The sequence below is a fragment of the Globicephala melas genome, chromosome 5 (assembly GCF_963455315.2).
Source record: "Globicephala melas chromosome 5, mGloMel1.2, whole genome shotgun sequence".
Classification (NCBI taxonomy): domain Eukaryota; kingdom Metazoa; phylum Chordata; class Mammalia; order Artiodactyla; family Delphinidae; genus Globicephala; species Globicephala melas.
The window spans coordinates 60,987,764-61,005,595 of record NC_083318.1 but is presented as its reverse complement, the minus strand read 5'-3'; the positions used below and the strand labels follow the sequence as shown (position 1 = coordinate 61,005,595).

The following is a 17,832-nucleotide window of genomic DNA, read 5'->3' as shown; positions in this document are numbered from 1 at the left end:
GTGAGTCACTCACTGTCAATTTGTGAGATCAGCGTAGTGGTTTCTGATGGGTCCCCCAAAGTCCCACAAAACAAAAACCAAACAAATATAAAATACAGCAGAATAAGGAATATCAAAGTGCACTGCCTACAGTAAGTGTAAGTCTCATAGTGTGAAACGTACCTATGTATATACTGCCCAGGTGTAACGTCAGCAGTGTTTCTCACTTGACTTGCTATTTAAAAACAAATGTCAAGAACTGTAGCCTAGAGCTGGGGTTGGTAAACTGGCCTGTAACCTGAATCTGGCCCGCTGCTTGTTTTCGTAAGTACAATCTTATTAGACCCCAGCCACTCTCATTCATTTATGTTGCCTTATGGCTGCTTCTGTGCCTTAGTGGCAGTGCTGAGTAGTTGCTGCAGACTGTATGGCCAGGAAAGCCTGGGATATTTGCTCTCTGACCCTTTATAGAAAAGTTTGCCAGCCCCTGTCCTAGAGTATTTGATACTGACATATGTATTATGACTCAAATGCCTGAAATTCAGAAAATTATCCACAGTTGTGATACTCGATATGAGACTCTTTTTTGAAATCACAGTTTCTCTTTTTCTGTATTTTCTTAAAACACATGGCATTGCTCCTCTCGACTGGCTATCAGAATGGTCAGTCCTTATGCTCTGGTCTCCACTGCCCAAGCTGATTGCCTGTTTTTTGAGGTGCTTATCCTCTTCCCGTTGGCTTCTCATAGGGAAATTCACATATGCCACAGAGTCTGCATTTTAGGCTAGACATAATAAAGCTTCGACTTGTGTGAAAATCTGTTTAGCCATATTTACTTGTGGCGGTTACAAATTAAACAGACACATTTTATTTAAAGAAAATGTATCAACCCACACATGTTTAAAAGTTACATGTTTACAATGGACCAGTAAGTCCCTCCCCGGTATATAGTTCATCTTTATGATGTAAACTTAGTATATGGAGGGGGTGGAATCAAGATAGCGGTGTGGGAAGACATGGAGTTAGCATCTCCCCACAACTAGGGCGCCTGCCAGCCGCTAGTGGGGGACCCTGATGCCCAAGGAGATGAGAGGAACAGCCAAGTGAACTGGTAGGATGTGGGGTGAGTGAGAGGGGAGGAGAAGTGGAGGCCAGACAGGATCTGCACCCCTGAGGCCGATGAGAGCAGGAGAGGCAGGCAGGAGGGGCCCTCCGGGAGGAGCGAGAGAAGAGCCAAGGGCGATCGCCTGGCCCACTCGATCCCGGGGAGACCCACTTCAGACCTAGGGACACATACACACTAAAAGTGAAGGGATGGGAAAAGATATTCCATGCAAATGGAAATCAAAAGAAAGCTGGAGTAGCAATACTCGTGTCCTATAAAATAGACTTTAAAATAAAGACTGTTAGAAGGGATAAGGAAGGACACTACATAATGATCAAAGGATCAATCCAAGAAGAAGATATAACAATTATAAATGTTTGTGCACCCAACATAGGAGCACCTCAATACATAAGGCAAATGCTAACAACCATGAAAGGAGAAATCGACAGTAACACAATAATAGTAGAGACTTTAACATGTCACTTATACCAATGGACAGATCATCCAAACAGAAAATAAATAAGGAAACACAAGCTTTAAATGATACAATACACCACATAGATTTAATTGATATTTATAGAACATTCCACCCAAAAGCAGCAGAATACACTTTCTTCTCAAGTGCACATGGAACAGTCTCCAGGATAGATCACATCTTGTGTCACAAATAAAGCCTTGGAAAATTTAAGAAAATTGAAATCGTATCAAGCATCTTTTCTGACCACGCTATGAGACTGGAGATCAATTACAGGAAAAATACTAAAAAACATAAATACGTGGAGGCTAAACAGTGCACTACTAAACAACGAAGAGATCACTGAAGAAATCAAAGAAGAAGTTAAAAAATATATAGGGGGCTTCCCTGGTGGCGCAGTGGTTGAGAGTCTGCCTGCCGATGCAGGGGACATGGGTTCGTGCCCCGGTCCGGGAAGATCCCACATGCCGCGGAGCGGCTGGGCCTGTGAGCCATGGCCGCTGAGCCTGTGCATCCAGAGCCTGTGCTCCGCAGCGGGAGAGGTCACAACAGTGAGAGGCCCACATACCGCAAAAAAACAAACACAAAAGAACATAGGAACAAATGACAATGAAAATACAACAACCCAAAACCTATGGTATGCAGCAAAAGCAGTTCTAAGAGGGAAGTTTATAGCAATTCAATCTCACCTGAAGAAAGAAGAAAAATCTCAAATAAACAATATAACCCTTAAAACAGCTAGAGAAAAAAGAACAAAGAAAACCAAAGTCAGTAGAAGGAAAGAAATCATGAAGATCAGAGCAGAAATAAATGAAATAGAAATGAAGAAAACAAGAGCAAAGATCAATAAAACTAAAAGCTGGTTCTTTGAGAAGATAAATGAAATTAATAAACCCTTGCACAGACTCATCAAGAAAAAATAGGAGAGGACACAAATCAATAAAATTAGAAATGAAAAAGGAGAAATCACAACTGACACCGCAGAAATACAAAGGATTATAAGAGAATACTGCAAACAACTACATTCCAATAAAATGGACAACCGTGAAGAAACGGACAAATTCTTAGAAAGGTACAATTTTCCAAGACTGAACCAGAAAGAATTAGAAAATATAAACAGACCTATCACAATGAAAGTGAAACCGTAATTAAAAATCTTCCAACAAACAAAAGTCCAGGACCAGAGGGCTTCACAGGCGAATTGTATTAAACATTTAGAGAACAGCTAACACCAGTCCTTCTCAAACTCTTCCAAAAAATTGCAGAGGGAGAAACAATCCCAAATTCATTCTACGAACCACCATCACCCTGATACAAAACCAGAAAAAGGTCTCACAAAAAAAGAAAATTATAGACCAATATCACTGATGAACATAGATGCAAAAATCCTGAACAAAATACTAGCAAACAGAATCCAACAGTACATTAAAAGGATCATACACCATGATCAAGTGGGATTTATCCCAGGGATGCAAGCATTCTTCAATATACGCAAATCAAACATTGTGATACACCACATTAACAAATTAAGGGATAAATATCATATGATCATCCCAATAGATGCAGAAAAAGCTTCTGACAAAATTCAATACCCATTTATGATGGATGAAAACTCTCCAGAAAATGGGCATAGAGGGAACCTACCTCCACATAATAAAGACCATATATGACAAACCCATAGCAAGCAACATACACAGTGGTGAAAAACTGAAAACATTTCCACTAAGATCAGGAAAAGGACAAGGATGTCCACTCTCGCCACTCTTATTCAACATAGTTTTGGAAGTCCTAGCCACGACAATCAGAGAAGAAAAAGAAATAAAAGGAATAGAAATTGGAAAAGAAAACTGTCACTGTTTGCAGATGACATGATACTATACATAGAAAATCCTAAAGATGCCACCAGAAAACTACTCTAACTAATCAATGAATTTGGTAAGGTTGCAGGATATAAAATTAATGCACAGAAATCTCTGTCATTCCTCTACACCAACAATGAAAAATCAGAAAGAGAAATCAAGGACACACTCCTGTTTACCACTGCAACAAAAAGAAAAAAATACCTAGGAATAAACCTCCCTAAGGAGACAAAAGTCTTGTACTCAGAAAATTATAAAATACTGATGAAAGAAATCAAAGATGACATAAACAGATGAAGAAATATACCATGTTCTTGGATTGGAAGAATCAATATTGTGAAAATGACTATACTACCCAAAGCGATCTACAGATTCAATACAATCCCTGTCAAACTACCAATGGCATTCTTCACAGAATTAGAACAAAAAATTTTGCAATTCATATGGAAACACAAAAGACCCCGAATAACCAAAGCAATCCTGAAAAAGAAAAATGGAGTTGGAGGAATCAGGCTCCCCAACTTCAAACTGCACCTCAAAGCTACAGTAATCCAGACAGTATGGTACTGGCACAAAAACAGAAATATAGATCAATGATACAGGATAGACTGCCCAGAGATAAATCCACGCACATATTGTCACCAAATTTACAACAAAGGAGGATAGAACATACAGTGGAGAAAAGACAGCCTCTTCAATAAGTGGTGCTGGGAAAACTGGACAGCTACATGTAAAAGAATGAAATTAGAACACTACCTAACACCATACACAAAAATAAACTCCAAGTGTATTAAAGACCTAAATATAAGACCAGACACTATAAAAGTCTTAGAGGAAAACATAGGAAAAACACTCTTTGACATAAACCACAGCAAGATCTTTTTTTACCCACCTCCTAGAGAAATGGAAATAAAAACAAAAATAAACAAATGGGACCTAATTAAACTTAAAAGCTTTTGCACAGCAAAGAAACCATAAACAAGACAAAAAGGCAACCCTCAGAATTCGAGAAACTATTTGCAAACGAATCAACAGACAAAGGATTAATCTCCGAAATATACAGATAGCTCATGGAGCTCAATAGCAAAAGAACAAACAATCCAGTTAAAAAATGGGCAGAAGACCTAAAGACATTTCACCAAGGAAGACATACAGATGGCCAAGAGGCACATGAAAAGATGCTCAACATCACTAATTATTAGAGAAATGCAAATCAAAACTACAATGAGGTATCACCTCATGCTGGTGAGAATGGCCATCATCAGAAAATCTAGAAACAATAAATACTAGAAAGGATGTGTTGGAAAGGAAACCCCCCTGCATTGTTGGTGGAAATGTAAATTGATGCAACCACCATGGAAAACAGTATGGAGTTTCCTTAAAAAACTAAAAATAGAACTACCATATGACCCAGTAATCCCACTACTAGGCATATGCCCTGAGAAAACCATAATTCAAAAAGAGACACATACCACAGTGTTCATTGCAGCACTATTTACAATAGCCAGGATGTGGAAGCAACCTAAATGTCCAGTGACAGATGAATGGATAAGGAAGATGTGGCACATATATACAATGGAATATTACTCAGCCATAAAAAGAAATGAAATTGAGTTATTTGTAGTGAGGTGGAAGTACCTAGAGTCTGTCATACAGAGTGAAGTAAGTCAGAAAGAGAACAACAAATACCATATGCTAACACATATATATGGAATCTATGAAAAAAAATGGTACTGATGCACCTAGTTGCAGGGAAGGAATAAAGAGGTAGACATAGAGAATGGACTTGATGACATGGGGTGGGAGGGCGAAGCTGGGGCGAAGTGAGAGTAGCATCAACATATATACACTACTGAATGTAAAATAGTTGGCTGGTGGGAAGCAGAAGCATAGCGCAGGGAGGTCGGGTCAGTGCTTTGCGGTGACCTAGAGGGGTGGGATAGGGAGGATAAGAGGGAGGCTCAAGTGGGAGGAGATACGGGGACATATGTATGCATATGGCTGATTCACTTTGGTGTACAACAGAAACTAACACAGTATTATGAAGCAATTATACTCCAATAAAGATCTATTAAACAAAAAAAAACTTTATGAACCTTAGTATGAATTATTGTTTGTTAAATAAGTATTAGGTGTTTAATTTTTGAAACCATGAAAATACTGCTTCAGTGAAAACTGAGACTGTCAACATAGAATTAATGAATATGCTGTTTTCATTGAAAGTCATTTTTACATAGTAACAACTCACATTTTTAAAGATAAGTGTATAAGGGTGTGTATGGTGTATGTATGTGTATATGTGTATATATGTAAATGGCACATGTGTCTATATATTTGGTATGGAACCTTCAACAAGATACTGTATGTATTAAGGTTTTTTTTTTATTCCTCCTTCTATGTATACAAATGGTTGATTATTTTTCATTTGGTGGACACTGAGAAATCAACCATAGTGGCTTATGAAAAACTTGACTTAATGAACTTTAAGCCTAATTAAACTTTGCTTCAATCTAATCAAGAAGCAAAATCAAAGTTTAGAGCAGAAGGGGGCAGTAGTTTGACATCGTAACAGAGCTGAATTCTTCATTTTTGGTGAAAAGTATCTGAGTGACCTAAATACACAGCTCCCTTTGTCTCCCTTGAAATCAGTGTCAAGATTTCAAAAATGCTGCATTGCCCACTGGTGTTGCTAAGAGAAGATTACAATTTGGCATCTTTTCCCCACAAATTTTCTAAGGCTTCAATTCCCCTGGATTTCCTTGTGAAAATATTGTCATTTTCTTACTTGAAAGTTAATTTTATTGAAATAATAACATCTTTAAAATTCTCTTCCTCAACTAGAAAATTTAATCTGATTCCTTTTGTCCTCAAGCAGAATTGCTGGAATTGCTCAGAGGATTGTAACAGCTAATGATCCTTCAGTTAGTCTGTATGCCCTTGGCACCTGTAGTCACACAGGTGTTGTGTTACTTTAAAAAACAGGTGACATCACATTTTCAGTGGGCAGTTCTCATAGTTAGAAGGCTTACGAATTCTGAGTGGTCCAAAAATAAACTCAAAATGGCTTAAAGACTTAAACATAAGGCATGACACCATAAAACTCCTAGAAGAGAACATAAGCAAAACATTCTCTTACATAAATTGTACCAATGTTTTCTTAGGTCAGTCTCCCAAGGCAATAGAAATAAAAACAAAAATAAGCAAATGGCACCTAATCAAACCTGCAAGCATGGCAAAGGAAACCATAAAACAAACAAAGAAACAAACCAAACCAAAAAAAACCCCTACAGAACGGGAGAAAATATTTGCAAATGATGCAACCAACAAAGGCTTAATCTCCAAAATACACAAACAGCCGATACAACTCAACAACAAAAAACAAACAACCCGTTCAAAAAATGGGCAGAAGACCTTAATAGACATTTTTCCAAAGAAGACATACAGATGGCCAGTAGGCACATGAAAAGATGTTCAACGTCACTAATTATTAGAGAAATGCAAGTCAAAACTATAATGAGGTACACCTCACATTGGTCAGAATGGCCATCATTAAAAAGTCTATAGATAACAAGTGCTGGAGAGGGTGTGGAGAAAAGGGCACCCTTCTACACTGTTGGTGGGAATGTAAGTTGGTGTAGACAGTATGTAAAACAGTATGGAGGTTCCTCAGAAAAGTAAAAATAGAATTACCACATGATCCAACAATCCCACTCCTGGGCATATACCTGGACAAAACTATAACTCAAAAAGATACATGCACCCCAATGTTCATAGCAGCACTATTCACAATGGCCAAAACATGGAAACAACCTAAATGTCTATCAACCAATGAATGCATAAAAAGATGTCGTACAGATATACAATGGAATACTACTCAGCCATAAAAAAGAACAAAATAATGCCATTTGCAGCAACATGAATGCAACTAGAGATTATCATACTAAGTGAAGTAAGTCAGAAAGAGAAAGACAAATACCATATATCACTTATATGTGGAATTTAAAGTATGGCACAAGTGAACCTATCTACAAAACAGAAGAGTAGCTCCCGCTCACCCCAACTAGAGAAAGCCCGCGCACAGCAAGGAAGACCCAACGCAGCCGAAGATAAATAAATAAAATAAATAAACTTATTTTAAAAAAAAAAGGAGCAAGGCATGGAACATTTGCTATCTGGAGGAAGAGCCAGGGGAGTTGAAAGTTCTCTGTTGTGTACTTTGATTGCCTATCATAATTTAATAGGCCACAAACTTTGGCGTCATCATCGAATCTTTTTTCCTACCTCGGTCCCATCCAGACCATCAGCAAATCTTACCAGTTTGATTTTGGAAATATGTTGCGGTTCTGACCAATTGTCAGCATCTCCACCACCGTCACTCTCCTACAAGCCACCATGTCTATCTTGATGATTGTCACAACCTCCCTTGATCGACTGCAGGCATATTTTCAGTATGGTTGTCAGAGTGATCCTTCAACAAGAAAGTCAGGTCCTGTCAGTTTATTTCAGATGCTCTGTCATGTTTCCAGCTCACTGAGAGTAAAGTACTGTGATTTCCAGAGTCCATGCATGATCTGACCCTGGTCTCTCTGTCCTTGTTTCCTTCTGTGCTCTACCTCATTCACTGCCTTGCAGCTACAGGGGTCTCTTGTCCCGCGAGCATGCCAAATCTGCTGTTGCCTTGGCCTTGGCACTTTCTGCTTTCTGTATCCTGGAAGGCTCTTCCTCTAGTCCTCCTCCTAACTTGCTCCATCACTTCCACTTCCTTTAGGCTTTTGCTTAGCCACCACCTTCTTTCTGAGCCTTTTTCTATTACCCTATATAAAATAGCACTTTCTGTACCCCTCATCCTGTGCTTTATTTTATCCCATTGCACTTGTCGCCGTGTAATATATGTCTACATTTTATTGCCTTCCTCCTTTCACAAGAGTGTAAGTTTCTGGAGAGTAAGGCTGGTATTCAGAATAGGGCTTAGAGCATAGTAGGCACTCAGTAGACATTTGTATGAATGAATCATTATCAATTTCAAGAACAACACTGGTGTGTAATAATTCCTTCTCTAATATTGATCATGGGTTACACTGAGGAATCTTTAGTTAGATTATATTATATCAAAAGTTAAGAGTACATCCAAACTTTGTTAGATTCTTTTATTAATGTTTTACATGGCACTTGTGTAGTAACCCCTCATATAATCAATCCTTTTTTACTAATGAATATGCCTAGTGCTAAATCCAGTAGTCCAGAGGATGTTAAGTCTCTCCTGTTCATTTTTTTAACCTCTTTTTTTTTGATTTGTACACTCTGAGTTGGCATTCCTGAAAACCTTAAGAAATAATTTGAGGTTTGAGGACATTGCTAACTCCTTTTTTTCTTTTTCCAACCTGGAATACTCTACTCTGAGCAAAGATATATCAACATCAGAGTGTATTCTCAGAGGGAATAGTGCTTAGCACAGTGCTAAGATCAAAATAGATGCTCAATAAACACTTGTTATTGGAAAGAATAAAAGTATCTTAGTGTGAAGAGCAGGTAAAAGCCAGCTTAGTATCCAGCTTTGCCTTTGCCCAAGGGGAAATCATTATTTGTTTTGGAATATTGTGACTTGTCAGAGCATGTTCCCCATGTTCAAGTATGCACACTTTGCAAAGCCAAATACCAATGACACCTGTAATCTCTTTCATTGTGTTTGAATTGTCTGTATCACTGTTTATCTCCATTGGTATGGGTAATTAAATATAAACTGAATGTTACTATTCAATTCTGTTCTTCTTCATGACTGTGTACTTCCTATTAGTAAATGAGGCCCTCAGGAGCTAGAGAATTCTTCTAGGCTATAAGGGCACCATTTGTTGAGATACAGCCATAATATACTTAAGTCCAACAGTTAATGCAATAGCCAGTTTCAAATTATTTCCTGACAAAGAAACCACAATCACTTTGGCCCCGTTCATTAAATTATGACCTGCATTTCAAAGTCAGTGATTTATATGGATTAACATAAACAAACAGAAAACATTATATACCATTTACTTGGCAGGAATATCTTGTGTGGACTTAATGATCACAAGTAATCACCAAGTAGAGTGGAAGGTCTTTTGCTGTTACTGAAAATGTAATAAATTATTACAGTGCAGTCTGTGTAGATGTAAAATGTAGAGTAGCTACTGTGTATTGACATAGGCTTAGTTACCTGAATATTTTCATGTCTTTTACTTTATAATAATGCTGGGGAAACTTGGTATATAGGAACAAACACTGTTATTGAGGATTATGTAATACCTGCAATAAAATATTGTTGAAAGAGTTTTTAATAAATACTTTGGCCTTGGTCATTAAAGACACAACTAGCTGGTTTTAGTAGTTTTGAAGGTGAGAAAGAATGAAGATACTTTAAAAATTAAGACTTGTATTGTAAAATAACTCTGGATCCATGCTGGAATGTAAGCAAGTCTAATATGGAGACTTATTTCAATCCACAATGACATCACCTCTAACCAGACCTGTCTTAGAAGGATCTGAGATACTAGGCAATTTCCCAAGCTTGGGTCCTACTTACTCTTTCCTTCTCAAAAAAGTTTCCTACCTGGAATTTAGCCTGGTTTGTTTTTTTCCTTTTTACCTTAATAATCACTTTTCCATTTGTTTTTTGCTGGCCCATTTTCTAGCCTCCTAGAATCAGTTATACCTCAGGTGTATACCATTTCTTCTCCTTTTACATTAAACATTTATCCACTGTCATGAGTCTTCCCTTGTATAGATTACCTTCATTCACATATTGCTATCAGTCTGCCTGGATGCTCATGCCAGGGAGCTACAAACCTCAGGTGGTTCTGTTAATACAACCTTCTACCTTCTTTGGTTGACTCATGATACCCAGCTACCTTTTATTCTGAGTAATTTATTCATTTTTTGGTGAACATGTGTCAAACATATTCAAAACCACGGCTATTTTTTACTCTCCTTAATATCTTGACTCTCCATATGTTTCCCTTTTCATTGTATACTTTAAGACTCTATTGCCTTATTCCTGACCTCCAAGCTTCCAGTTTGGTCTGTCATCTTAATCATGTCCCTTTCTTGCCAAGAATTTTGAAATGGTTTTCTTTTGCCTCCATAATAAAGACTAAATTCCTCTCCTAGGCACTGTAGGATCTCCAGCCCTATTTCCCATTATTTCTTTGTGAGTTCAGAATTATAAATATGCTCATTCATAAATTAGTCCCTGAGCAGATGTTTGTTGTTTCCGCCTTTGGTCTTGTGCTTAGAATTCTGTTTTGCTCATCCTCCTCCCAAAACTCCAGTTTTGTCTTTTAAATTGCTCCACATCCTGAAGAGCTCACACAAATATCCTTTTTTTTTTTTTTTCTCACAGTGCCGAGGACAATTGTCTGAGAATTAAAACATTTGATTCTCCTAATTTTAATACTCACGTGCTATATGACCTTCAGCAAATCACTTACCTCCATTGAATTGACTCATACATTATTTGATACCTCTTGCATGACATTTGTAGTATTCTGTGTTCCATTATGTGTTCATATCAAACTTGACTTATAGCTTTGATTGCTCTTTGGGGACTGGATTGAATTCCTATGCCTGTAACACAATGTGTTGTACATAGTTGAAGATCACTTTGTGGAAAGAGTGAGAGAACTAAGTTTTAATTCAACAGATGAAGATGCTATTGTTAGTGAATGGAATGGGTGAGTGAATATCAAGGCAAGCACACTCTTGAGTAGATTCCAAGTGCCTGTTAGAAAGTAAGCTTTTCTGGATATTTTAGTAACTGCATTGCTGGGTACAATCTGTTACCTGTTCAGTAGCCATATTACTTTCTTATATTAAAAGAGACAATCCAATCTCATGAATAATCTAACAGAATGCTACTTAGACGTTAACATGGATACACATCATCTGGAGATCTTCTTAAAATGAAGATTCTGATTCATCAAGTCTGGAGGGGGGTCTAGGATCTTGCATTTCTATTTAGCTGCCAGTTGAAGCCAGTGATATTGGTTACAGGACATCTGAGTACAGTCGGCCCTCCATATCCTTGATTTCCACATCTGAGGACATTTTTGATCCCTGGTTGGTGGAACCCTCAGTTGATGAACCTGAGGATGCAGAGGGCTGACTGACTGTAAGGGACTTCAGCATCTACAGAGCTTGGTACCTGCTGTGGGTCCTGGGACCAATCTCCTGTGGATACCAAGGAATGACTAATAAGTGTTATTTATTTTCCCTAACAAAATTGGGCCATTTGCCCTGCCGACAGTAGCATTTAGATTGTGGTTCTGGGAAAGAATCTGTAAATGATCTGTTCCAGAGAAAGTCAATCTCTTTCCACATTTGTATGTGTTTATAACTTACTAAACATATGTATTTTCTCCTGTCCATTTTCAGAGGAGAGAAATGACTGGATCAGCATCCTGTTAAATGCACTGAAGTTACAGGCCCTTTCCTCGCAGTCTCAAGGAGCTGTTGCACCTGAGAAATGTGGATATCTTGAACTGAGAGGCTATAAAGCTAAAATTTTTACTGTGTTAAGTGGAAACAGTGTGTGGCTTTGCAAAAATGAACAGGTGAGCTATGTTACAGTGATTGCAAATTGTGGTTCCTTACATTACAAACGTGACAAAGCTACATTAACAACAGTGCTTTGTTTGTTAGACTTATTCATGTTTTACTGATAGAGTTTTGCTTTTGCCTTCTGTACTCCACTACATATAACAAAGAGTTGCTCTGTTGAATTTTCTCAGTTCCACCAGAATCAGGAAGGTAATCTACATCAAATTTGAGACTGGACATCACCCTTTGAAGGAACTGAGGAAATAGAATCATGAAAATTAATTTTTGAAAAGTATTCTTAGCTGAAGTAACATTACAAAACTACATGAGAGAATAATTAAGAACCAATTAACCATTACAGCCGTTGTTGAATAGACCTCGTTCTGCACCTGTTGTTATTTCTTTTGTTTTGTGACAGAAAATTATAGAGTAGGCACAGGTAACATATTTTCTTCAGTTTACAGGATTTGGGTGTTTTTTTTGGTTTTGTTTTTGTCGGTTTTTTTGGAGTAGATACGTTGCTTGCCGAGGAGATAATTGACAAGAGACAAGTGATTGATATACACACATTCACACGCATGCATACACACACACATCACATATATAAATAAGATAGATTGTTGGGATATTAAATTTGTTAACATCAAAGGACTCAGTAGAGAATTTAAATGTTTTGAGGAAACTGATGTTAGTTTTAACAAATTCTGTTAATTTCATTTGATTCTGTAGACTTCTTTTTCTCTAACATACCTGGTTTTTAATATGTATAAGAAAATTATTTTCTTACCCCTTTTTAGGAATGAATTTTTAATCTTTCAGCCTAGAATGTATTAGATACTTAGTCATTATTTGTGGAATTAAGCAGTGTGTTTTGGATATCCAATCTAACATGAACTTATTTTGTGATAAATTATCATGGGTTACGATAAAGTGAAATATAAATGCTGACATTTTTCATTACAGAAGATAGAGATAGCAACTCAAAACAAACAGTAGTTTCAAAAAAATTAACTATAGATCTTTATCCAAGGCATCCTCTGAACTTCAGTGTGGATTTATTAATTACATTTTTAAGGATAAGATTTCTTAGCCAATTAACTGTGGAAGGCATCATTGAGCACTGTTGGCATATTAATAACATGGAGAGTTAGCATGTTCCTCAAGAAGGGTGGTGATGTACAGCTTAATAATGTGTATGAATTGAATATGAACATTTTCAGTCTGTGAAGATGCTTAAAACTTAAAAAAAAATTGGAATAAGGTTAAAAATGCAAAATTTGCATGTATCAGAATGGAAGTTACTCTGCCAAATTAATTGAGGTATTCATTTTTTACTTGCACAGACCTGGTGGACTTCCAATTACTAGTTTCATTATTGACGTTAGCTAGATTATCTGGGTTTATGTTATCCTCTAAAAGTATATATTTTTAAAGTTTTGTTAATACTTTCTGGTTAGCAAAAAATTATAAGAAACTCTTGGCTTTAATAATAATTGAGCTTGAAGAGCATAATAATGACCACCATATGTTGGGTACCAGGTACTGTGCTAATTAATTTATAAACATTCCCTTTTAATCTTCCCCACAAAGGTAGGAGGAAGATATTCTTATCCATGTTTTATAGATGAGGAGAATGACAATTAAGTAACTTGTTTAAGGATTACAGTTCATCATGCAGAGTTTAATTTAAAACAAGAACTTTATAACTCTAAGCCTAGCTTCTTAGCCACTGTATCAAAGTGTCTTTTTAAAGTGTATGTTGAAAAGAAAATTTCTGGCTTGTGACCTTTTAGAAATAGACTAAGAATTCTTTCCTTGAATAACTTAGTTGCCTAGGAGGTTCAGAGTGTGCATTCAGTAAACATTGTATACCATGTCAGACACTCTAAAAATGATGTGTTTACTGAGGAGAACACGTCTTACCTTCCAGGAGGAAAAGTCAGACAAGTCAGCATTTATGGTGGATGGTGAGCTCAGTACTTTATTAGACTTGTGCAGAAGTTACAGAGAAGGGCAAAAAGGGCATCTAGTGAAGTCTGGGAATTAGAAACACTTCCATATACAACTAATCAATATTATCTCCTTAAAAATTAAAGCATTTATGCTGGACCCCTCCTCATCTTTTGAGAAGTAAACCTATTTTTGATGAATGTATATTTCGAGTCTGTTTTCAATGCTTTAACATGCCCATATGTGCGCCTTTAAAAAGTGCACACCATTGTTTGTATATGCGGTCTTAAAAAAAAATTGCATCGTATTATATAGAGCCAGGTCTTAAGGCACTTGGTCTTGAGTCAAGTCTTACAGAATTAATTAGTTGGCTCAAGACCAGATGGATAAATTAAGGAAAGCCCTTCATGTTTAGGCCCTGACATACCATTCCAGTTTCATCTCTTTTTACATCCTGGTATATGTCTTTCTCTCCAGAGGAAAGTTGCTCGTGGGTTTTCTTACGTGGTTGAGCAGACTGTGGAAAGAACTTGGGTGACAGGCTAAATAAGGAGTCCTTCTGAATGCAGAGGGCTTTAATCTAGTGTTTTAGGAAAAGCACTAAAAGATAGTAAAATAGTTAGATGTCCCTTCTAAAAGCTTTATACACACAACACTGAAGTAATCTTATGTTTTTTTTAAATGATAGAAAAAAAACTAATCGTAAAAATGTAAGAGATGTTAGATTTGAATCTCTGTATCTTAATTTGTATTACATCTAATTTAAGTCCAAGAATCAAAGCTTAGTTTAAAAAAAATTAAAATAGTGATTTTTATCACCCACATAACTTACAGTATAAATAAAATAAAAAATAAAACTGACCTACATCCCCCTCACATATGAACTATTTTCATTTTTCTTGCCTCTATTTATACATAGTTTTACTAGTTTACTTTGGAACTTTCTCCAGAGGAAGTAAACAAACAGTGGATAGAGGTGGAAGGGTAGCTGCTACAGAATGTGTTGAAGAGTTATTAAAATGGAAGATTGGAAGCTTATTTAGAGCAAAGAAGATTGGACTGGGCTATAGTCGTTCTGGGTTTTCATTCTTGCTCTGCTACTGATTGGCTCAGATAATTAAGCTAATCTCTTCCAGTTTGAATGGCATCATGTGAAGAAGAGAGTTGGATTACTATCTCTAAGGCCATTATTTAAGTTGCATGTTAAAATTCCAGATATCTGGGCTCATTCCAGACCCATTGACTTATTTCTGGGGACAGGGGTTTGAATCTGTATTCCTATAAATCATCCCAGTTGACTCAGTGACTGCTGATGCAAAAACCACACACAGTAAATCACTGCTTTACGGGTTTTTCTTCTTGAAAAATGATAAGCATCCAGCCAAAGAAACGAGATATTTCTGGAGATGGAAAATGTGTAAAGATCTCCTGTGACAGCACTGAGTGCTGCTTTTAGTTCATCATCCCTAATCTTGGGGTTGCTATACCTCTTTTGGAGGTTAACTTTCACTTGGAAGTGTGTCTTTTTCCTGATCAAACACTTTGAAATGTGCAAATGTTTAAGTGGAAATTTAAGAAAATCATTTTTTAGTGGTAATAAGTTTTTAAATAGTTTTGAAAAACTACTACTAATAACTTGTGTATGGTTCTAAACTATAGCTACTGTTTTGGGGTTTTTTCCTACAATCTCAATTTTTATATAAAATTTAAATTTTTCAGCTTATAAATTATATGATAACTGCTTAATTCCTTTTTCTGCATACAAACTTTTGTTACCAGAGTGTGATCTATTGGAAAAATTAAAACTCCATTTGCAAAATCAGCATACAGGAAAGTATTTGAAAACAATTTGAAAATGTTATTTCCCATAAGTTCCTTTAACTCTGTGTGTATGTCTGGAAATTTACTCTAACTTTGTGGATTATCGTTTATCTTTTCTAGTGCTTTTCCTTTACTTCCAATAGGTGTCCTTAATATTCCATGTCAAGCATCCGTAGAGATATATTTGCAGTACTACTTTCATTTTTTTCTGGATCTATCCCTTCTACTGAATGAAGAACTTATATTTTCTAAGTTAAAATAGCTATTAGAATAGACTATCATAATTATGGTCTTATTTTTGAAATTCCTTATTTTTTAAGAAAAGTGGCATGATAACAGAAAGGAAGATGCCAATCTGCACGTTCTCAACGGTACACTGCCAGGTCTAAACTCTATGCAATTAACATGGACTTTTCACTTTCTCAGTTGCTCAGTTCAAAGATTTACTTTTTTTAACTCTCTTTCTTTCCCTTTCATTTATTAGCAGATTGTTGAAACTAACTTGAAATGGCTTCTGAGTAGGAGAAATGCCTTAGGGAATGTTAGGGGTTTTTTTTTTTTGTTTTTTTGTTTTTCCAGATGGGCTATAAGAGGCAGAAAAGAACTATGAAGTGATATGTAGAAACATTTGTTAGAGAGGAAGATGGCAAAGTAAAAATAGATACTAAAATTCTTTACCTAATTACTCAGTTGGAAAACACTGTGGTGCTATTATATAAATTAAATGTTATCCCTTTAAATGCTTACACCATCTCTCAGCCCACCCCCCATGTGTTTAATTTTTGCATAGTTTCTTCTATTCCTTGTTTCTGCTTATGTTTATATGCCTGCAATATATTATAATTATGATAGTTTTTCCACATTGTTACTTCAACTTTGTATAAAATGAGTTGTGTAATAGAGTTTGATTACAGTTCACTGTGTTTATTTATTCATCTGTTTTACAAAAGTTTATTGGGTACCTCTTCATTGCTGGGTGCTGCTCCAAGCACTAGGGGCTCACTGGTAACCCACAAGGTCCCTGCTCTTTAGGATCTTACCTTCTGATGGGGGTAACACATCGTGATAAATAAATGAGATTTCTGAGAGCCTTCTGTTGGTAGCCTTTTCTTTCTTTTAGATTTGCTTTTTGGACAAGAATTCCTATGACCCTTTTCTAAAGAATTGTTTATATTTAAAATGCTGTTAGGTACCTGAATAGGTACCTAACAGAGAATAGGTACCAGTTTCATTTTAACTTTAAAAGTGTTATTATTTTTATATTCCCAAATTAAGGCTGTGACAGTTTACTTTATTCATTCACTGTTGTGCCCTTAGGAGTTCCGGGCAAGTAGCTGACACTCAGTAAACATTTGTAGAATGAAATGGTTGAATTAATAGTCATTTACAGCTGTCTTCATGACTAGAAAGTTTATATTTGAAAAAAATTTTTCTTTTAATATTATTTTCTTCTTTATGTATTCTCTTTTCATTTTTTCCTATTTATTTACTGGAATTATATTGTCACTCCTGACAATTTCTTTAAGCTCTTCATATAATATAGATATTTATCTTCGTGTCATGTTTTCTGCAACTGTTTTTCTAAGCTGTTGCTTATTTTTCACTTTTCAGTTAATTTTTATTTACTTATTTATTTATTTTTGGCTGTGTTGGGTCTTCGTTGCTGTGTGCGGGCTTCTCATTGCGGTGGCTTCTCTTGTTGCAGAGCACGGGTTCTAGGTGCGCAGGCTTCAGTAGTTGTGGCGTGTGGGCTCAGTAGTTGTGGCTTGCTGGCTCTAGAGCTCAGGCTCAGTAGTTGTGGCGCACGGGCTTACTTGCTCCGCGGCATGTGGGATCTTCCCAGGCCAGGGCTCGAACCCGTGTCCCTTACATTGGCAGGCAGATTCTTAACCACTGCACCACCAGGGAAGCCTTTTCAGTTAAGTTTTGTTACATAGAAATTTTGTTTATAGAGATAAATTGTGTGTTTTTTTCCAGTTCAAAGCTAATAGACTTTGTGTATTCTGAAAAATAATTATTTTATACATTTATTTATCTTGAAATGATGTGGGTGTAGTATATAAGCCAGTATTTTT

At 36.5% G+C, this 17,832-nt stretch overlaps 1 protein-coding gene across 5 annotated transcripts in view; it reads left to right on the top strand.

Annotated features, from left to right (window-relative positions):
- The window catches only part of ARAP2 (ArfGAP with RhoGAP domain, ankyrin repeat and PH domain 2), a 199,575-nt gene that overhangs the window by 60,510 nt on the left and 121,233 nt on the right, over window positions 1–17,832 (top strand). For all 5 annotated transcript variants that reach the window (XM_060299232.1, XM_030881005.2, XM_060299231.1 and 2 more), the window contains exon 9: window positions 11,822–12,000. In XM_060299232.1, coding sequence (XP_060155215.1) covers window positions 11,822–12,000 — 179 coding nt within the window. The remainder of the gene's footprint in view (window positions 1–11,821; window positions 12,001–17,832) is intronic.